The sequence below is a fragment of the Mesoplodon densirostris genome, chromosome 19 (genome assembly GCF_025265405.1).
Source record: "Mesoplodon densirostris isolate mMesDen1 chromosome 19, mMesDen1 primary haplotype, whole genome shotgun sequence".
Lineage (NCBI taxonomy): Eukaryota > Metazoa > Chordata > Mammalia > Artiodactyla > Ziphiidae > Mesoplodon > Mesoplodon densirostris.
The window spans coordinates 32,644,725-32,667,983 of NC_082679.1; the positions used below are offsets into that span (position 1 = coordinate 32,644,725).

The 23,259-nt window shown below is 35.4% G+C and overlaps 1 protein-coding gene across 4 annotated transcripts in view; it reads left to right on the forward strand.

The window, feature by feature from the left end:
* The window catches only part of CYLD (CYLD lysine 63 deubiquitinase), a 57,789-nt gene that overhangs the window by 32,357 nt on the left and 2,173 nt on the right, over positions 1-23,259 (forward strand). For all 4 annotated transcript variants that reach the window (XM_060083793.1, XM_060083795.1, XM_060083791.1 and 1 more), the window contains exons 6-17: positions 317-415; positions 2,221-2,337; positions 7,346-7,725; positions 8,624-8,789; positions 9,713-9,854; positions 11,168-11,290; positions 13,955-14,046; positions 14,888-14,954; positions 19,663-19,795; positions 20,701-20,809; positions 21,612-21,730; positions 22,012-22,228. In XM_060083793.1, the coding sequence (XP_059939776.1) occupies positions 317-415; positions 2,221-2,337; positions 7,346-7,725; positions 8,624-8,789; positions 9,713-9,854; positions 11,168-11,290; positions 13,955-14,046; positions 14,888-14,954; positions 19,663-19,795; positions 20,701-20,809; positions 21,612-21,730; positions 22,012-22,228 (1,764 nt within the window). The remainder of the gene's footprint in view (positions 1-316; positions 416-2,220; positions 2,338-7,345; positions 7,726-8,623; positions 8,790-9,712; positions 9,855-11,167; positions 11,291-13,954; positions 14,047-14,887; positions 14,955-19,662; positions 19,796-20,700; positions 20,810-21,611; positions 21,731-22,011; positions 22,229-23,259) is intronic.

The window sequence follows — 23,259 nt, forward strand, 5'->3', positions numbered from 1 at the left end:
TTTTCTTGGTGGTGTTTCAACATATCAAATAAAATTGATTAAAAGTGGTTAAATTTTCAAGAAGTTAAAGCACTTAGCTGAATTGTACTTGGGGTGTATTATCTTGTAGAAATTATGTTTTGAAATACAGCAATGATTTCTTTTGGTATGACCTTTTGCAGTACTTTTTATGGCCTTGACGAATTTGTAAAACTACTCTGAAAATTCTGTTTTTTTGTTGGAAAGGGATTGTTGTTGTTATTGTCATTATTTGCTCAGTTGTTTCTCTTCTATAAGAATTTGCTTTTATCTTTAAAAAACATGTTTACTGTTTCAGATAGCATTACACAGGAAAGGAGGCCTCCCAAACTAGCCTTTATGTCAAGAGGTGTTGGGGACAAAGGTTCATCCAGTCATAATAAACCAAAGGCTACAGGTATGGATTAATAGAATACAGTTCTTCGTTATTTACATGATTTTTTATTTGCCATAGCATTGAAAAAAGGTTAAAAGGTATTACTCTTTAATGTATATGTAGACTTTCTTCTTGCAAACATTTTTAGTAGTTTACTAAAAAATGTTTATAGATGGTGTTGCTTAAGCCAAGGGTTCGCAACCTTTTCTAAATGATGAAAAGTTTCCTGTGGGGACCTGTGTCTTTTTCTGGTCCATATACGCTGGTTTTTGGAATTCCCTACTTGTAACATTTGTATATATAATTTAGAGTTGCACTGTACACAATAATCATTTATGGATAATGTTTATAAGATAAAGTATACTATAGATTATGTGGATTTTGCTAGCAGAGGTGGCACAAATTAAATTCCAAACCACTAAGCAAAAAATTTTTTCTTTCTTCCAGAAACTCCCTTACAATACATGTGGAGTTTTTAGTTGTTTTTTGGTTAGCTTCCACATATTTCATAGGTGAATAGGGTGGTAGTTATACAAGCTAAACAGCTAATTTAAAAAGCTGCAAGAATTTTTAACTCAGATGTAGGTTAAGAAAAGAATTTTTTCCCTCAATTATCTAGTGAAGAAAACTTTTTCTGCTTATTTAAAAGGAAATTGTACTTTAAGAAATATTTTATGTGACATTGGACCCTGGGAGATGTAGAATTAAATAGAATATATAAGTGATAGATAGTACTTTTTATGTTAACCTGTGGATCTAGATAGGCTAGCACCAATTTGCTACTCTCACTTAAATATGAATAGCCTAAAGATTTTCTTAAGATATGTGTACTACTTATGTTGTAACAGATCTTAGTTATAGGTACGAAGTGTAAAGTTATCTGCTTTAAATTGAAAAAGAAATCAGATTTTGTTGTAGATTCTAGAGACCCCACTGCTCTCAACGATAGCATGTCCTCTTAGTAATGAGGCAGGGGAATGTCTTGATGTGTCTGTGGCATAGCTACACTAAATTTTCTTACATTTAATAAATCTAATGTATAAGAAATAATACTGCTTCACTTTTTCAGAGACATGAAGAAATTCAGCAAGGGATTTGTTGACTAACAATTCAAAAATGTTTAAACCTTAAATCTTTTAAACTTAATTTATGCATCTATTTATATATATTTGAAGACTGCCTTTTTTTGAGGGCAGCCGTTTTAAAATAATATGTTAAGTTTGTGAACCAAGAGGTTTGTTAAGTGAAACTGGGGAATGGTGATTTTGACATTTGGAAATAAGCCATAGTACATGAAATGATTTTTTAAAGCAGTTTGTTTAAAAAAAAAAAAAACCAAAAAAACAGGCTTTTCTTTTAACTTAACTCCTATTCTCCTCTTACATTGTTTCTTGGGCTGAAGAATCTTTTTTTTTTTTTTTTTTTTTTTTTTTTTTGCGGTACGCGGGCCTCTCACTGTTGCGGCCTCTCCCATTGCGGAGCACAGGCTCCGGACGCGCAGGCTCAGCGGCCATGGCTCACGGGTCCAGCCGCTCCGCGGCACGTGGGATCTTCCCGGACCAGGGCAAGAACCCATGTCCCCTGCATCGGCAGGTGGACTCTCAACCACTGCGCTGCCAGGGAAGCCCTGAAGAATCTTTTTGACACTGCAAAAATGTTTACCAAAATTTTAAAAGCTGAAGGCACTAATAAAATATATTGTGTTTGTATACATCTGTTGGTTGTATAAATAATTGTTAACACCATATACATATTATTTTCTCTTACGGAAAAACTTTCACTTCATATTGACTTTATTTTTAAAAGGAACTTTTCTTGTTCCATAGGATCTACCTCAGACCCTGGAAATAGAAACAGATCTGAATTATTTTATACCTTAAATGGGTCTTCTGTTGACTCACAACCACAATCCAAATCAAAAAATTCATGGTATATTGATGAAGGTAATCTATAATTTTAGTGTTCTTTATAATGATTCTCTCCTTTTAACTCACTAGAGAAAAAATGGCTTTTTCACCAATATAGATAGTTTTTGGAAACAGAATGAGTAGACCATTCTTTATTAATATTGCTGAATTAAAATATTATACACAATTTGAACTGCACTGCTGTTAAGATTAATGTAGTATTTAGAAAATGTATTAGCAGCTTGTTCTCTGCACTTCAGTGATCTGTTTAAGGTAGAAGATCTCTAGAATCAATTGAATCATTTAAAGACTTTACTATCTTGATATCCTTTTTTTTGATACCACTTTTAAAAAACTCTACCTTCCCTTGGTTCTGGGACATCACTTTCTTTTGGTTTATTCTTTTTTCTTTTGTTCATCTGTTCAACAAGTATATATTGAATGTTTACTGTGTGCCAGAAACAAATGAAGAATTGCAGTCTTGATGAGTATAATGAAGGCATATGATGCTGTGAGAGTATATTAAGGGATGCTTTTACTTGAGGGTCTCAGGGGTATTTCTAGGAGGAAGTGACATGAGCTTAGATTTACCAGGGGAGTGATAGATAACAAATTGAAATGGGGCAGAAGAACGTTTTAGGCAGAAAGAACAGCATATGTAAAGGCCTTGTGGTAAAATGGAGCTGGTGTTTGCCAAGGACTAAGGAGAGCCAGAGTAGCCAGAACAGAGAGATAGAACATTTTATGAGATGAGAATGGAGCGGCAAACAAGGCCAGGGCATGTGGAGCCTGGTGTATCCTATTAAAAGGAAATGGCTGGCCACTGAAGGATTTTCAGCAAGGGGTTTGCAGGGTTTGCCTTTTGAAAAGATGATTGTGGCTGCAGGGTGGACAGTGGACTGAAGCAGGGGCTGTGTGAATGCAAGGACACCGTTGAAGGCTGCTCATAGGCTCAGCCGTAGATTATAGTTGCTGGGGCTAGACTTGTTGGGGAAAGGATAGGGAGAGGTGGATGGCTATGAGATATCAGAAGTGAATTGACAGGATTCACAGAGATTGAAAGTGAGAGGTAAGGAAGAAAGAGACGTGAGTGATGACTCCTAGTTTTCTCACCTGCATACTTAGGTGATGATGGAGGAAGGTGATGGATTAGGTGATTGTGGAGGAAAGTGATGGATTTGCTTTGAATATGTTGAGTTTGAGGAGCCTTTTAAACTTCCCAGAGTTGACTTGTCAAGCGGGCAGTTGCATATGCAGATCCAGAGCTTAAAAGAGATGTTAAGAGCTGGAGAAATAAATTTGTAGGTTGCCTTCACGTATGTGGTGATTAAAATCCTGTGAATAGTATCACCTATGGAGAAAGTAGGGATGGAGGGTGTGGCTTAAGTCTGAGCCTTGAGGAGCATAATGGCTGGGAGGAGGAGAAGTCTTCAAAGGAGACAGAGAAAAGGTAACCAGAGGATGTGGGCAAAACAAAGAGGTTATTGGGCCAAGAAGCCAAGGAGCTAATAGACACCAGTGTCGAATGCTTCTGAGAGGGCAAATAAGATAAAGACCACACAAAAACCCGTTGGATTTAGCCAGTGGCAGTCGCTGATGGCCTTGTGAGTTATGTTTTTATGGAGCGAGGAGATGGAGACATGAGTCCAGTTGCCTAAAATGTAAGTTTCTGCTTCATCCTGGACCTCCTCTCTCTCTCTCATTAGTCACATCCAGATGTCACCAAGTCCTAGGGATTTCCTCCTCTTTAATATCACTGGAATCCTTCCCCTCTCTTCATTTCTGAAACCACTGCCTTAGTTCAGATCCTTTCCTTTGTTTTTTTGCTGTCTGGATTAATATAGTGACCTTCTAACTGGTCCAAAAAGACATATGAAGTAATGAAATTTATATGAAATAGGCCTGCATCCTTAAATTAGAAAATAGAAGCAATTTACTTGTAAAAGAACATCATATCTGTAGTTGTTTTACTTACACATTTTAAAGGCTATTCTTTATAACGTTTAATTCATTTATTCAATTTTTTTATTACAAATATTGAGTATTTTCTTGTGTTAGTGGCTATACCAAATGTTATGGATCCAGCCATGGAAAAGACTAACAAAGTTCCTCGTTGTAGGGAGCTTATATTCTAGTTGGTATGATAGACAATAAACATAGACAGACAAGGTAACTGTGACATGTGCAATGAAGGAAATGAACAAGGTGATAGCAGCTGGTGGGAAGCTGGCTCCAGAGGTGGTTTGGAAAAGAGTCTTTGAGGAAATGACATTTATGTTGAGATCTGGATGATGTGAATGAAACTGCCAGAAAAAGAGCTTGAGAAGAGCATTCTAGGCAGAGGAAATAGTAAAGGCAGAGGTCCTGAGGTGAGAAATTATATTTGGGGAACAGGAAGTAGGCCAGAGTGGCTGCAGCAGAGTAAGCAAGGAAAAGAGGTGTATGAAATGAGTTTGGAGGGGTAGGTAGGAGTCAGATCATTTAGGACCTAGTAAGTGTTGGTAAGAAATTTAGTATTTATTGTAAGGTACTGGAAAGCCATGGACGGTTTTAAACAAGGGAATGATACAAGATCACGTAAGATCTTTAAATTTTAAAAAGATCTCACTAGTTGTGGTATGGTAATTAGATTGGAGAGGGGCGAGAAGAGGGAAAGAGAGTCCAGGTAAGAGACTGGTTGCAGGGTGAAAGATGATGGTGGCTTTGACTGGGGAGATGATGGTAGAGGGTAAGAGGGGTGGACAAATTTGAGGTATATTTTGGAGGTAGAAACAACAGATCTTACTCTATGGAATTGAGTGTTGGGCTTGGGGGGGTTGAGGGTTTGGGAAAGAAAATAATAACTTAAAATTTTTTTAGATTAAATATCATCAGTAAAGAATCTTAAATGGATAAGGTATAAAGTACAGTGAACACCCATGGAGTCGCTACTCACTTTAAGGCAAAGAACATTTTCATTCCCTTTGAAATCCTCTCAGTGCTTCTTCCTAGTGTTGTTCTTTTCACTCTCCTCTGAGCTACCATCATCTTTAATTTAGTGTTTATCACTCTCTTGGTTTTCATTTTCGCTTTATGAGTTTGTCCATCTAAACAGCATACTGTTAGTTCTGCGTGGTTTTGAGCTTTATATACAAGGAATCAGACTGTATGTATATTGTGTAATTTCCTCCCTCAACATTATGTTTCTGGATTCATCCAAGTTGTAGTATGTCATGATGATTTATTTGTTTTCATTGCTGTATAGCATTGCATTCCATTCCATTTCATTTCTGTGAAATATGGTATTTAAATATACCACAATGTAACTATCCATTCAACCACTGATGGACATTTGAATTGGTTTTATTTTCTTGCTATTATTAACAGCTCTGCTATTAACATTCTTACCCATGCCTAGGGTATGTACCTAGGAGTGGAATTACTAGATGTACATGGGATATGCACATCTTTCCTTTACTAAATAATGCCAAACTGTTTCCTGGAATAGTTAATACCAATTCACACTCCCATCAGCTTTGTGTAAGGGTATCATTGACTCCTTATCCTCACCAGCAGTTAATGTTCTAAGACCTTTACCTTTTGAAATGCTATCTCATGTTGATTTTGACTTTCTTTTATGTATTTACTAGTGAGGGCAAGAACCTTTTCACTGATTTGTTGGTGATTTAGGTTTCTTTTTTTGTGAGCTCCCTTTTCAAGTCTCTTGTCCATTTTTTTTTTCTATTTTTTTCTGGTCTTTAAAAAAAATTGATTTATAGACCTTTTTCAAATTCTAATCCTTTGTCAGAAATAAGGATTACAAGTATTTTCTCCTTGTTTGTGGCTCATATTTCTACTCTTGCTATGATGCCTTTTAATGGACAAGTATCTCTTAATTTTAATGTGGTCATATTTGTCAGTCTTTTCCTTTTTGGTTTGTATACTCATGTTTAAGATATTTCTCTCTACCCTAAAGTCATAAAGAACATTCTTCTATATTCTCTTCCAAAATTTGTAGTTTTGCCTTTGACATTTTTCTTTAAGACATCTGGAAATTGTTTTTGTGTAGAGTATGACAGAGGAGTCCAATTTAATTTTTTAAAAATATGGATAGTTGATTATCTCAACGCCATTTATTAAGAAGTTTGTTCTTTCCACACTGATTTGCAGTACCTGCCTGGCAACTGTATTAGTTGTTTTAATGAAACAGCTTTTGGCTTTGGTTCTTTTTATTGGATGTTTGTTTTCTCTTTCATTAATTTCTGTTTTTTTTTTTTTTTTTTTTTTTTTTTGCGGTACGCGGGCCTCTCACTGTTGTGGCCTCTCCCCGTTGCGGAGCACAGGCTCCAGACGCGCAGGCTCAGCGGCCATGGCTCACGGGCCCAGCCGCTCCGCGGCATGTGGGATCTTCCCGGACCGGGGCACGAACCCGTGTCCCCTGCATCGGCAGGCGGACTCTCAACCACTGCGCCACCAGGGAAGCCCTAATTTCTGTTTTTGTGTTTATCCTTTCCTCTTGACTACTTTTGGGGAGGTTATTCTGTTGTTTTTCTAACTTCCTAAGTTGTATGCTGAGTTTATTAATATTACCCTTCCTTTTTTTCTAAAATGAACTATTAAGTCTATACATTTCTTTTATAAGTATTACTTTAGTTGTGTTCAAGTGTTTATTTTTTCTTTATTTAAAATTTTACATTATCATTTCTTCTTTGATTCATTTGTTATTTAGAAGCATCTTTCTTAATTTTTTGCTCTTTTTTTTGTATTGGTTTTTGTAACTTAATTGTATTTTGGACAAAGAATATAACCTATACAATTCCAATCAATAACATATTTTATTGGTTTGAATAATTGGGTGCCATTTACTGAAGAAGAAAAATTTGGAGGTGGGGATGTGAATCAAGAACACTGACTTGGAGGTAGTAAGTTCGTGATGCTTATAAGAGAATCATACTAGAAGAGGTCAGGTGGGCAGTTGGACTTATGTATATGTTAATCTTTAGAGATGTAGGGCATATTTAATATTCTTGAATAAGTTTCTCTAATTAAGAATAATTTTTTATAGTTGCTGAGGACCCTGCAAAATCACTTACGGAGATCTCTTCAGACTTTGGACACGCTTCACCACCACTGCAACCTCCTTCCATGAACTCACTATCCAGCGAGAACAGATTTCATTCCTTACCATTTAGTCTGACAAAGATGCCCAACACCAATGGAAGTATTAGCCACAGTCCGCTCTCTCTGTCAGTTCAGTCTGTGATGGGAGAGCTAAACAATGCACCTGTGCAGGAGAGTCCACCCTTGGCCGTATCTTCTGGTAACTCACATGGCCTGGAAGTGGGCTCGCTGGCCGAGGTTAAAGAGAATCCTCCTTTCTATGGGGTAATCCGTTGGATTGGTCAGCCACCAGGACTCAATGAAGTACTAGCTGGACTGGAACTGGTAATTTAATTTGACCTAAAAATTGCATTTCTTTTCTGTCTGGGGTTTTGTACAGATCTTTCGCTATTCTTTGCTTTTTAGTGAAATATTTTATTTATCCACAAAGCCATCACTAGAGAAAAATTTTATTACCATGCTGCCTGACATCCTTTGCCACCCATTAAGCATCTGATCCACTTATTCTTAATGTTAGTTGATCTGTGTTCAAGGAATGAAAGTAGATTTTTAGGCTAATATGTTTAGGCTCATTATATTAAACAGAATGCAGTAAGGAAAGCAAACTGTTATCAGTTTTTCTTTCTTTTTTTTTTTCTTAGCCTCCCTCCTGCCATCAGTTCTAATATTTCTATCATTGACTTTAAGATTAATCACCATTTTTAGTGACCTTTTGAGATCTTTGGTAGAGGGAAAGACTTTGGAGATTAGAAAGCATATTGTTTGACATTTCATAATCAGAAAGAGAATTTGAGTACATTTAGCTTTTATTTAAATATATTTCTTGTTTTTTTTTATTTGTTGGTTTACAGGCCAGTGAATGCTATTTTTCTCTTTGGGTTGTTAAAATAAACAGCCCCTTCTGGCCCCCTCTCCCCACTAGTTTTAATGCCTTTGGAAATGGTGCAGGGAAGTCAGTTAACCAGGGAAGGTTTAACATGTATTCTGAAGGGAAATACATTGAGGATTTTATGCTGGAATAAGGCATTAATTTCTCAAATCGTTAGCTGTGGGCTGAAATACTGATTAGTCAACCCCTTTTTCCTGATGGAGTTCTCAGTACAGGTGTGACAACGGAATTCTAAGAAAGGGTAAACTTGAAACAAGTCTTAGTTCTTTGTATACCATCTTTGCAAGATGGAGAATAATGCATGTCTAAGCACTTTTTTTTTTTCTTTTTCAGGAAGACGAGTGTGCAGGCTGTACAGATGGAACCTTTAGGGGTACTCGATATTTCACCTGTGCCCTGAAGAAGGCGCTGTTTGTTAAACTGAAGAGCTGCCGGCCGGACTCTAGGTTTGCGTCCCTGCAGCCAGTTTCCAATCAGATCGAACGCTGTAACTCTTTAGGTATTTGTGTGCCTTTCATTTATTCATCCATCGGGAATGACTCTAGTTCTGACCTCATGTCATTTTGCAGTAGTTGGTAGTAAACAGTGTTTCTTTCTTTCCTGCCAGGGTTCATCAAGCTTTTAAATTAGAAAAAAATTATTACTTGGTGTATGAGAAAGTTACAGTTATCCTAAGAGGGGACATTTAAAAAAAGTATTAGCCAGGAAACCATGCTTGAGACTTAAAAATTGAGAAATAGTGGGATTTATTTTCCCCTTCCTGTTGATTACAGACATTTAATTTTCAACAACCCAGGAAGTAGAGATTGAAATGTGGCCTTCTTTATAGCACTGATTTTCCTCTCTCTGTATTGTTCAAGTACATCAATAAGCATGTCTTATCAAGAAGTCAGCATTATTACAAGAAATAGTTTTAATTGCTTGATGAAGGACAGATCTCATCACTTATAGTAGGTGGCAGTTTTCTGATACTGTTCCTTTCCAGTTTTGGATAATCGTGGTGAAACATCTTGAGGGTTAAACAGGTATAAATAGGAAAGCCATCTTTATGAAAAACAATTTTTCTTACAGTTGAAGTAGTGCTTTGGAATTTTTTGTTTTCTTTTCCAACTTAAAAATGGAACATCTTCAGACAAAATATTTGGGGAACAAAATATTTTACCTGGCAGATGCTTTTTTACATTACTTGATACTGTAAAGTGTTTTTTAAATTGTGGAGGAAGTAAGGTTGAAAGCGAACATTAGCATTTTTTATAAGCCAAGCTGAATAACAATTAACCAAAACCTACCTTTAACTTAGTTTTAAGTTGGGTAATAAATTGTGCATCAAAATACAAAAAGATATTTTTAAGTGAAGAAATATGTATGGGAATACATAACTATAATAGTTTAAAAGAATTATTTTCATTTTTATCTTTGCAGCATTTGGAGGCTACTTAAGTGAAGTAGTAGAAGAAAATACTCCACCAAAAATGGAAAAAGAAGGTTTAGAGATAATGATTGGAAAGAAGAAAGGTATCCAGGGTCATTACAATTCTTGTTACTTAGACTCAACCTTATTCTGGTAAGTTTAAAATGAATGCAGTAGGAATATAGTGCCATGGGGGTAGGTGTGTGTGTCCGAGAGAGAGAGAGAGAGAGAGAGAGAGAGAGAGAGAGAGAGAGAGAGAGAGAGAGAGAAAGAAACTGCTAATTGCCTCTGAGTGGAGAAACTGGGGGCTGGGGTTCAGGAGAGAAAGGGATATTTGCATTTCACTATATACTCCTTGGAAGCTACTGGATGTTGCCTCATGTGCCTGTATCCAAAAAATTAATATAAAAAATAATGCAGTGAATGATGGATAAGAGGTGAATGATAGTGTTACAGGTGGTACAGATAATCTGAGGATATGTGGGAAATCATAGGACTGAAGAGAATAAATACAGGATCTTTGTGCACAAATCAAATAACTTGTCATAAGCCATTGACTGGCTTGTGTTTGTTTTACTAGGCAGAGGCAATCATAAAACTATTTTAAAGAAGTATTTTCAGTAGAAGCACAGTTGCCCTCGTATATGTAGTTTGTTCCAAAGTAGAACGATTTAACATGGCAAGAATTTTTACACTCTGAAGCTTGAAACAAGAACATCCCCAGTTAAACTGAGCATAGCCTGCCAGCTCTATACAGCCATGTTGTAAGAATTAGGAAGTTAATGGGATGTTAAAATTTTTAATCCAGGGAGAAGAATAAAAGTGGTGGGCCATTTTTTGGACAGAATACTTTGTTTCTCAGAGGTGTTGACAAAAGCAATAATTGATATAATATTCTTCAGATTTTCTGATAAAAATCTGTTTAGCCAAATTTTCTTTTTCTTTGATATCAGCAAGTCACTGCTGTTAGTCACTCACAAGTGATTTTGACATTTAAAGGAATTCAGATTTCTGCAAAGGGCTGTGGAGAGAGAGAAGTATAATACCTAGAGTGGGTTACATATTGGCTATGTGTTTGCCTTGGGAAATTAGTTTCCAAACTTTCTCCTCTGTTGTAGTTTAACTCAGATTTGTAGACCTTCTTTCAGCTTTTGCAAAGAAGTTTTCCAGTGTACTGAAGGCATATTTTTAATCCTTTAACACTGTCAATCTGTAGTTTGCCTTCTTGATACTAGTATTCTCCTTAAGGATCTCTAGGCCCTGATGATTGAACCATGGGAACCTTGACAGGGGTCTTGTTTACCTGTATTAATAAAAAACACTAATTTGAAAAAAAAACCCCACTAATTTGTATGTTATTTGTTCTCCAGAGTTTGTGATTTTTCTCTTCATATTCTTTTTAGTATGTGTTTCTCAAAAATTAGTACATTTACAGCATGAGGAAAAATATTCTTTTTATTTTGCAGCTTGTTTTCTTTTAGTTCTGTTCTGGATACTGTGTTACTTAGACCCAAAGAAAAGAATGATGTAGAATATTATAGTGAAACTCAAGAGCTGCTGAGGACAGAAATCGTTAATCCTCTGAGAATGTAAGTAGAAGATAGTTATTTTTGCCTTTAGGTGGTATCCTAGGTGCTGTTTTTTGGTACAGTAATTAATTTATTCCCTGCTTTCCTTTAATGAGAAATGGGAGAGAATTAGTTCTCTCGATGATGTGTTAACATCTTTTTTAACTTTCAGTCCTTGTATTGTCTTTTTTTTTTTATAGAAGATTTCTGTTCAGTCTTTGTTGCTACTTTTATTTATTTATTTTTACATTTTTATTTTATTTATTTAATTATTTTTTGGCTGTGTTGGGTCTTCATTGCTGCACATGGGCTTTCTCTAGTTGTGGTGAGCAGGGACTACTCTATGTTGCGGTGCACGAGCTTCTCATTGCGGTGGCTTCTCTTGTTGTGGAGCACAGGCTGTAGGTGCACGGGCCTCAGTAGTTGCGGGGTGTGGGCTCAGCAGTTGCAGTGCGCGGGCTCTAGGGTGCATGGGCTTCAGTAGTTTCAGTGCACGGGCTCAGTAGTTATGGCTCGCCGGCTCTAGAGCACAGGCTCAGTAGTTGTGACTCACGGGCTTAGTTGCTCCGTGGCATGTGGGATCTTCCCGGACCGGGGATCGAGCCTGTGTCCCCTGCATTGGCAGGAGGATTCTTAACCACTGCACCACCAGGGAAGTCCTGTTGTACTGTTTTTACTTCTTTAACAGTTTAAATCTGGCCAAGGTGTAACACATAGTGTATGCCATGAAATGATTAAACCATTTTGGTAGAGTGTACTGCAATTCAGCAATTACAGTAGGTTTATAAAAGCTGATATAAGGTATTTGGGATTCTTACCTTCTCCAGTACTACCCCTAATGTAATCATGCTTATTAGTTTAATTGGTATGATCTGGCTTCTTAAACTTAATTTTATCTGAATGAATAGCAGCAAGGGAAATTTTTATTTATAGAGTAGCAAGTATTTAATAGTTTTATGTTAGAAACACATGAGATGTATTTTATTAACACATTTCTTGGTTAAAGGAAGATATTTAGGCCTCCCTCCACCTCTCTTAAAAAGGTGATGTTTTTGATTTTCTCCTAGTTTAAGAATTATAAGTATGTCTTTCTTTGGCCACAAGAAGCAATTTGTAATGGTATAAGTACAAGACATCTAGTAAGGACTTTTGTTAAGTGGTAGGAGGAATGTGTGATAATGTCACAGTATGAAATTTAAACTATGAAGAGTCAGGGCCATAGATCACAAATCTGTTCTTTTAGGAATATAGGGAGCAAACTATGTAATTTAAAGTCCATATTAAGATAAATTTAAATTTTGTGACATACTTTTATTATTTAACAATTAAAATAAAAAATAGTTTGATACAAGATTTTGACCCCAAAATGCAGAACACTGAAATATAATGAGCATTCAGAATGACCTACTATATAACATGACTAGGAAAGTATATTATAGGTGAATAAATTTCCCACTTGTATCTTTTGTTTTCTTTGAATTCTGTAATGATGAAAATAACTGTAGTTTTTACCTCCTTAAGATAATTATGAATCTTGAGTTTTACATCAATTATATTGTATTATATTTGTATAAATGCAGAATTTAAACATACTGTCTATTTTCCCCCCAAGTGATTGATACTAGAACAAGACAGATTAAATCCAAAACTCTAAGGCATGTTACCACTTCCTTCTTTCCTTCCAAACACCATAAGTCCGTTAATAAACGTTCTTTGAATACTGTTGTCCAACCAGTTAAGAATCATGGTTTGTCAGACTTTGTCACCCTGTCCACAACAAGAAACTTGTCAGATGCCCTGTTTTGATCAAGATTCCCTGTGTCTGCAGCAGTCATATCTAGATTATAGCTGACTGGTTTTACTTGGTACTGAAACACGTGCTTTCTCCATTTCAAGCTTCTCGCAGGCAGAGACCCTGTTTTTTCACCTTATTCATTTTTGTATTCCCAGTGACTGAAAGGTTAGATTACTATGTAAGTGGTAGATGCTCAATATATGTTGGCTGCAAAGAGCTAATGAGTGAGTGAGTAGCCGATATGAAAAATGGATATAAGATTAGGTGGTTCTGACTTGCTCTTATGAAGCCCATGGTGGCCTCTAAACTGTCTTCTGAAGCCACTTTTAGAATTAGAATTTTGTCAAGGATTGACAGGAAGCTTATTGAATGTATCCTGTATTCAGAGAAAGATAAGAGAAAATGTCATAATTACGATGATTGGTTTGATTGCAGATTTTAGAATTTCAGTTCCTTTTCCATCCCCCTTGGTAGCTATTTCATCCTTTAGTACAACATTAAAAGGATTCTTTCTCAAAATTGTATATTCTGTTTTGTAAAGTACACGTTTTAATTCCTTAAGTAAAATAGTATTAAAAAAACAGCCATCATAAATTAAAAATATTTTTTCTTTTATTAGTATATGATAGTTGTTTTTAGGTTATCATAGTATCTGGGATAACTCTGATTATAGATTTAAAAATTTTCAAACCTCAAGAAGAAGCTTATAATTGTTTTTTCTGAAATACTTATTAAGCTTACTAATTTATGACACACTGGAGTTACATAAGAAATATTTGATTATCAAAATGTGTTATGTTCATTGTAAGCCAACTGTCCTTCAATAAAAAATGTGTTATATTAATTTAATATATATGCTAATATTAATTAATAGTTTTTTACTAACATAGATACGGATACGTATGTGCAACAAAGATTATGAAACTGAGGAAAATACTTGAAAAAGTTGAGGCTGCATCAGGATTTACCTCTGAAGAGAAAGGTGACTGTTTTAATTTATAGGATATGCATTAAAAATAACTTGAAAGCATAAATGCTAAATTGTTGGCTGAAATGTTATATCTGTGTAGTTTTGGGGATTATATTTTAAAATATAATTTTTTTCTATGTGATGTACAATTTTCTTCTCTTTTTGTAAATGCTTTCGCTCTTCTAAAAGTGAGTGATATGTAGAATAATGAACCCCTTTAAGAAGCTGGCTGGTTTTAGTATATTATGAATAAATAAGGAGATCTTTCCATCCAGCAGTAATATTCGGAGTTGTTTTCTTTTCAGGGGTGAAGAGTTGCACTGAGTCATCCACATTTCTCACTTAGCTTTCCTTGTTATAAAGGGAGTTACAAATGGCTGATTAGGATTAAGTTTATGGTTAGAGACAGTGTTTTAATCTATTCATAGCTAATGAATTTACTCAGAGATTCAACTCCTGACTTTGAATGTATTAACAGCATATTGTAACTAGCTATAATATTTACAGACTTGATAATTATTTAAATAGCAGGAAAAAATAAGGTCATATGTCAGGTTTTATTACACTTATCTTAAGCCCCCCCCAAAGAAATTAAAATTATTTCCCTATATGTGAATTATTATACCCTTTGAAATATAATAAAGTTATAACAAAATTGGCACATAATACTTTATCATATCATTTAAATATCCTTTGTAGTTTGTTGTTAGGAAAACTTGAGAACTATGCTTTTAATTGAAATAATACTGATTATGAAATTGAATTCTGTATAGGAATATGACTGTTATAAAGAAAAAATAGAATGATTTAAAAATCTTGTCTGTGACTTATTTGATTTTTTATTTTCTCCTAGACCCTGAAGAATTCTTGAATATCCTGTTTCATCATATTTTAAGGGTAGAACCATTGTTAAAAATAAGGTAATTTTAAACTGTTACAGAAGCATTGGAAAAATAGACAATCCTCATATCCACTGCCATCATTCAGTAGAAATGATTTCCTTAATGATTACTTAATATTGTATTTATTTAGCGATCTTAATATGTTAGGTTCCTGCAATGCAAATTAATTTAAATCATTATCTTTGCCATAGTATCATACTTAACTTGAAAAACAAATCCAGTGTAAATTTGTGCTTTTAATTTTAACCCCAGTAATAAGCACTATTGCAAATCGTTTTCTTATAAAACTGCTTATAAATATTTTTGTAATTTAAATTAATGAATCCTTTTAAGAGAATATTATTCAAACTCAATCAAACACTGTGGGAGCACTGTTTTTGACGACCCATTAGTCAAAGAATTAATTTAGCCCTAATTAGCTCTCTTGTTCTCAGTTTTATAACTTGGTCATCTTTCCCCCCATCTTTAATGAAAGCCTTGAATCTAATGCAGTGAAGTTCTTAGTGAGATGTTCTAAATCGATGAACTTTCCAGATTGAATGCTGGGCCTTTTTACATTTTAGTCTGGGTTTCTTTGTTGAAAAATCTTGCTTATATACTATTTACTTCCCTAAAAGCTAATCACGGACAAGTATTCTTACTCATCTCAGTGTCTTAAGTGATGTTCTTTGATGTCAGTGTTGAATTGATGAGTAAGAAGGACGGAGGGAAGGGTGGACAGTACTGCAGTTATAGTTTGATATTGTTTTGGAAGTTCTAGCTAATGAAATAAGATAGGATATATTTATTATCTATTCAAATAAGGTCATACCTATATGTACACCCAGAAAATCCTAGAGAATTGTTTAGAAACTACTAGTATTAACACAAGAATTTGTAATTTGACCATGCAGGAAAAAACCATGGAGAAATCAGTCATATTCCAGTATCCCCACTAGCAAATATGAAAAAGGGATAGTTTCATACTTCATGAAAGTATAAAATGCTAAGAAATCAATTTTACTGAGATAGGTTTTTAAAGAAGACTTGCACAGAGCTAAAAGGTGATGTAATTAATTAGTGAGAAAGATTGTGTTCCAGGTAGGAAGAGTAAATAACTTAAAGATGTTAATGTGGGCTTCCCTGGTGGCGCAGTGGTTGGGAGTCCACCTGTCGATGCAGGGGACACGGGTTCATGCCCCGGTCCGGGAGGATCCCGCATGCCACAGAGCGGCTGGGCCCGTGGGCCATGGCCACTGGGCCTGTGCGTCCGGAGCCTGTGCTCCGCAACGGGAGAGGCCACGGCTGTGAGAGGCCCGCATACCGAAAAAAAAAAAAAAAAAAGATGTTAATGTTTACAAAATAACTTGTACATAATCAAGATCTTAACTTTTTTTTTTTCCTTTGGAACTTAGTAAAATGATTTTAGAATTCTCTACAAGATGAAATGGGTGAAAACATTGCAGTTTTTTTTTTTAAAGAATTCTATTATAAGCTATTAAGACAAAACAACAGCCATTTAAAACCGTGTGATACTGGTATACAATTAGAAATTGGTTAGATAGAATTGAATAGAAAGCCCAGATATAGAATTAACTATATGTGGTATTTCAGTATTTTATAAGCCGACCTTCAAAAACAAAGGAGGAAGGAAATATATATTGAATACATGATGTAGGAAATCTGCCAGGCAATTTGGGAGGAAAAAAATCACTTCTGTTTTTCATCTTGAAGAGATAAATTTCAGATGATTAAAACAGTTTTCATTCTTTTTTTTCATAGCCCAACACACCTTGGGTTGTAATACACTCCTGGTGTGTTACATAGGATGAATACTGCAGTGCACAGGATGTACATAGAATGAATACTCCAGTGATTCTCAGAGTGGGTGAAGAAGGGTCAGTCACATATAGGAATATGTCTGTGTCTGAAGGGCTTGTGGAGTTTGAAGAGGGCCCTGGGAGGCTCTGCCTCTCCTCCCCATTCAGCAGCCTCTTCATATTGAGAATCACTAGTTTGAAGATTATAAAAAGATTTAAAAAAATACTTTAAAAGTTAGCAGTTTTTTCCCAAGTGTCATTCTTCCCCTCCATGAGCCTGTCTTCCTGACTGAGGGAGCGTCAGCTGATGCAACAAATAGGAGGATGAGTACCTTAAAACCTTGAAATAGTAAAATAGTCTAAAAGAGTCTCTTCTAAAATGATATTCTTAATATGAATATTCTTAAATAGTTTAAGAGAAAAAGAAGGACTTAGATACCTATGGAGGATAAATGCAGATTTGATAACAAAGAAAAATAAATAAAAATAAAACTCCCCCAAATAGAATAAAAACTATATATGTAGTTATATATATATAGCCATATATGTATATACGGCTGGGAGAGGGTACCTCACTGAATGCAGTATGCACAGCTAAAGAGAGAATTGCTTACTTGAAAGATAGATCTGAAGAAATTACCCAGAATGTAGCCCAAAGCGATGAAGAGTTAGAAAACAAGACAGAGGAGATAAGAGACATGGAAGACAAATTCTAATTGTCATTGTAGGAGGAGACACTAGAGAGAATAGGGAAGAAGCAATATTTCAAGAGATAATAGCTGAAGATTTTTTGGAATTTTTGACAGACTTAAATTCTAAGAATAAAGCTGCACAAAATTCCAGAGCTGGAAGAACCAAGACTAAATTACCAGTCAGAGACTTATTATAGGGTGTACTTTAATAACATAAAACTGAATTTAGAATAAAGGAGTGGTATGCAAGAAACAAGAAAGCCAAACAAGAAATTGGTAAATGTGGGTAAGTCAAGCCTTCATACTTAAAACAATAACAACGATGGTAGTAGTAATAATAATGACTGTGTATGGGGTGCTAAGGTGAAGCTAAAGTCATAGCCACTAATGAGAGAGGCTAGTGGATGGAGGTAAAGCATTACAAGAAAAATAATGGAATAAGATCAGCATCAGGAAGCAAATATAAGGGAATATTCACGTTGTATTACTGAGTACCTCTCATTATAGAACAATAGAACTGGTGATTCTTATTACATGGGTATGCTATATTCCATAGTACTAGATAATCCAGAATCTGTAAAAAATTTTAGTTGACTACCCATTATGGTCTGTGTTACAAAGGTAGATAGACCAATATTATGCAAACCCATGGATACTTTTATCTTCTCTGTAGACGTCTGTTTTCTTTTAAGGTTAATACAACATTTGTACCCTTCTGCTCTTAGATGTTTTTCGTGATAAACAGCAATGTAAATTTCATGGTTTTGTACAACAGCACCGGTTTTGTTGTGATTCTTTTATATGTGTGTCTTAATGCCCAGCTAATTACCCTAGGATATTAGCCTTCTAAAACTTTAGTTATGAGGTTTGAGTGGTTGCTGCCCCCCTCATCCCCTCCAGTTTTTCCGTCCCAGTATCCCAAAGCTGTTGGTATTACATCCTCATTTCTGGTTCCCGTCTCTTGTGTTTGCCACTCCGTGCTCCCTCCACTATTATTATTATTTTTTCCCATCAGTATTATTATTTCTAATTTTTGCAACTACTGACCTCTACTACTTTCTGCTTTCTTAGTTTCCAGTCTTATTTTCTCTGTTACCTATTAATTTTTTTTAAATGCTTTTTGGCTTTTTTAATGGCTTTTTTTGGTAATGCTTTTTTGCTTTTTGGCCAGAAAAATGCTGGCCTTTTATTGTCATCAGTAACCAATTAAAATATTGGTACAGCATTAACCTTCAGGTGTTTTTGTTATCATTTTTTTTTGTTGTTGTTGTAGCTTCTCAAGAATCTTTGCTTTGTTACCAAATAAGTTGTGTTTATTTCAGGATATAAGTTGCTTTGGGAAACTGAGGGTTTCTGAGGTTGGCCTCTCAATAGCTGAGATTTTATTATGAAATCTATGTTAATATTTTTCCCTAAAAATCTTGAACTGTACTTGTAAATCTGATTATAAACAGTCTGATTCTATATGCAGAAATTCTTCTAAAAAGGGTAAATGGTAAATTGAAAGATTATTGATTCTTTTAGTAGAGTTAGTCTTGAATTTTCATGCATTCTGAAGTAAAATATTTAGAAGGGAAAATGTTCAATATAAGGGTAACACTGTGATTGGCATATAGTGGGCCCTAACTTGGTGTTTGTTGAATAAATGAGTGACCATCTAAAGAGACAGCATGCTTTAGTGCAAAGAATAGTAAGCAGTTGTTAGGACACCTGGGTTTTATACCTGGCTCTGATTTTGAGTTACTGGGAAGGATTATCCTTCCCCAGATCTCAGGGCCTTCATTTTAGAAATGAAAAGTTGCATCTGGAAGGTCTCTCAGGGTCTGTCCCATTCAGGCATGTACAAATTAACTTTCCTGTTTGAAGCATTAAATGCAGTTTGCTCCTTTCTAGCTTCGGCAGTTAAGTTGAACCAAGTGATGTTAGCTTCTGGTTTTTATTGTTCACACAGTGCTTCTTGACTGTGGATGTTATTGCATTATTTTTCTTCTAATCACTAAGGCAACTTTTCAGTATGAGAACTTAAACAAAAAATCATTTGCAAGGTCTTATGCATAAGTACATTTAATTATTTTATCTAAGTGATTGTCTCTGCCTCTGTTGTTCTGAGTGTCAGAGTTGCACCATCGGTTTCTGTTCTCAACAGTTTTTCTGTTCTCAAATGCCTCTGGAACCACTTCACTTTTTGATGCATTTCATAAATAAATTATCTGGCTTTTTTCTGCATATTTTTAGATCAGCAGGTCAAAAAGTTCAAGATTGTTACTTCTATCAAATTTTTATGGAAAAAAATGAGAAAGTTGGAGTTCCTACAATTCAGCAATTATTAGAATGGTCTTTTATCAACAGCAACCTGAAATTTGCCGAGGTTAGTGATAATTACTTATTGTATTTTTTATGCAAGTCATTAGGGTTCTCCAGACAACTATAGCTTCTATAACTATTACTTTTAACCCACTGAGAACAGTTAGGAACACAAATTGTTAACAAAACACAAATTTAAAAAAAATATGCCATGCTTCAACTTTGTCCATGTAGAAAATACCTTAGAATTGATTGAACTTTTTAAATTTTTGGTGCCATAGAAAATATCCTTCTAATTTGTAACTTGAAAACTTTTAAGTAGCTTAAAGCAAAGAAGATTTGTGTTTTTTTGTTGTTCTTGTCCTTTCACCCAGCTTAACATTTTACCCAATTAAAAATGTTTCCCAAGCATATTATCCAAATATATCAAAAAAAATGTTTACTTTTCCTCCTTCAATAAAAGACAAAATTCACTTACTGTAAATGAACAAGTGATTTAAATTACTTTTCTTTTACTGTTTACTGAGTATCTTCATGATCTTAGTAGTACATGCTTGTGGTTCATTTTCATTGTATCCATCTCTGAAGGAATGTTCTGGTAAAACCTTAACAGCTACCATTATTTGTTTGTTGAAATATAAGGAATAGTGTCCTTCAGGTTTTTCCAAAGCCTTTTAAAAATATAAACCCAAAGTAGATGACTCTGCATGGTCATCATATTATTTGAGACCCAAGGTTGTTGAACTGCCTGACTTCCGTGTCCATGTGTCCATAGATCTTGGACTACTTGAGGCTTGTGGCTCCTTGGTGCTCTGCCTTCACAGTCCATTTCACATGTGGATCCCATCTGTGAACACGGAGTAGCCATCCATATTATGGTGGAACCACTGCTTGGTTTGACAACCATGACTATTTCAGGGACATTTTTTTTCAGCGTTTTGATTCTAAAATTATGTATCTTTTTTTTAGGCACCATCATGTCTGATTATTCAGATGCCTCGATTTGGAAAAGACTTTAAACTATTTAAAAAAATTTTTCCTTCTCTGGAATTAAATATAACAGATTTACTTGAAGACAGTAAGTATAAGATTTTTTAGTTTGTTTTTCAGAAATAGTCTGTCAGGTCATTCACATTAATTGTGAATAAGAGTCTAACAGGATAACGAGTTTTCTAAAGGACAATTTGGTATCTGAAGAGCCTGGAAATACTACACTAAAATTTATTCTGAAAAAATAATCAGACATGTAAATCAATATTTCATATGTAAATATGTTTATGAGTAAGAAATTAGAAGCACTCTATATGTTAATGAGAGTAGTTAAGTGAATTATGGTGTATCTCTGCAACAAAGCTACTGCCATTAAAATTCATGTTTTTGAAGACCAATGTTATATGAAAGTGGTCATGATGTAATGTTAAGTGAAAAGGAGAGTATGCTGATATTTTCTATAAGAGGAGCTACACACACACACACACACACGCCGAATTATATGAGTGTGCAGATATAAAATTATCTGAGAAAATTCACAGTAGTATTGACAGTGGTTATCTCTTGCTAACTGAAATTGTAGATGCTCTCGGTTTTCTTATTTATACTCTCTTGTATCTTTGCATATTCATCAATAGAAATTTTATAATCAGGGGAAACACTCTAGAATATATTATTTTTAAAAAATTGTCGTTTGGTCAGAGAAAATGTCTTTAAAGATATCCTGAATCCAAGAAAATCCAATAAGCTTATGGGGATGGGGAGGGGTGGACTTTACTGAGTCCATGAGCATTATCCTTTTTAAAGCTTAACTTTTCTTTTTAATCTTTTTAATGAAAGAATGCATTTTTAAAGACCCCTTAACTCCCCGCCACCCCCAACGTTTTCAGCCCCTAGGCAGTGCCGGATATGTGGAGGGCTCGCAATGTACGAGTGTAGAGAATGCTACGATGACCCTGACATCTCAGCTGGAAAAATCAAGCAGTTTTGTAAAACCTGCAACACTCAAGTAAGTTTGACTTCACTTAATGGATATTCTCTTAATAAACAGTGAATCATTTGTAGTTTAAACAGATTTCAGGTTTTGAAAAATTTTCAGAATCATAATTTAACTTTAAAAATTCCATAATTAAATGGTATTGTTTATGCCTCCTCTGTTTATTTGATGGACTTCTGTCAGGTACTCAGTTGCTTTTTGTGAGGATGTATTCAATTAGAGTCAGTGGCATTCATTCCCTTCAGACACTGAGTTCGGCTTCTTAACGGCATTCTCTTCATGTTCCCTTTCAGGTCCACCTTCATCCCAAGAGGCTGAATCATAAATATAACCCAGTGTCACTTCCCAAAGATTTACCTGACTGGGACTGGAGACACGGCTGCATCCCCTGTCAGAATATGGAGTTATTTGCTGTCCTCTGCATAGAAACAAGCCACTATGTCGCTTTTGTGAAGTACGGGAAAGACGACTCCGCCTGGCTCTTCTTTGACAGCATGGCCGATCGGGATGGTACTTTCCAGACCTTTTCTACATGTGGCGACATTTGAGTTTGTAGTGGGATAACCATAGTGGGCTAGCCTGGTCTGAGTAATAAAAAGTTGGGAAAAGCCGTTCAGGAATATCTTGGTGACATAGTCCAAAATCTTGAAATGCATTAACAGCCCTGCTACTAAACTAAGGGATAATATTGTTGTGATATTTTGACATGCATAGAGTCTTTTAAAAAAAAGAAAAGAAAAAGGAACCAGAAATTTCTTTCTTTAGGGCTGAAAGGTTTTATTTTCAGCTTTGTTGTCTTTGACTTTCAGGCTTCTCTTATTTTCTGTACCATGGTCACCATTTCCAAAATACCAAGCTCTCAGGGAGGTACTTTACATCATTATACCTAAATCCTTGCAAGATGGGAATGATTCCTATTTTTCTCTTACTAAAGCTGAGATTTAAGGTGCCTAAGGTCTCAGAGCTTGTATTTATTTAATTCAGTCTTTCTGACCTCAGTGCTTATGTTTTTTCTGTTGTCTTCTAGATGACAAAGCTAAGAATAGAAGTAAATGTCTTCTTTGGAAAAATAAGCTTATTCTGTGTGTAATGTGTCTTCCTTAAGTGGGGAATATACTGCACCCTCTAGGCTGCTTTCTAGGATGTTTAGTCATTATTTAACAAATACCTAATGAGTGCATGTGAAGTGCCTGGGGCTCTAGAAGGCTTCAAAAACGAAACAGTTGTCAAAACAGCTGTACTTCTGCTTGTATAGAGTTTACAGATTAGGACTGGTCCTAGGCAATGTTGTGAAGTATGACTTACACGTTCCTCCAGTTCTCTGATACCCCATTTTTCCTTTAGTCACTCTCACGCTCCAGACCCCGAGTCTTCTGATGTGGCCCTCTGGTGACCTAGGACGCCACCTTGTGGCAGCCTCTTGATCAGATGCCCAAGGGTTCTCAACGTTTTCTCAGCTCTCAGACGGTTGAGGGATATAGCACAGCCCCAACTGTAAATAGGTCCTTACCCCAGTTAAAATTTGCATGTAGCCATGTAAC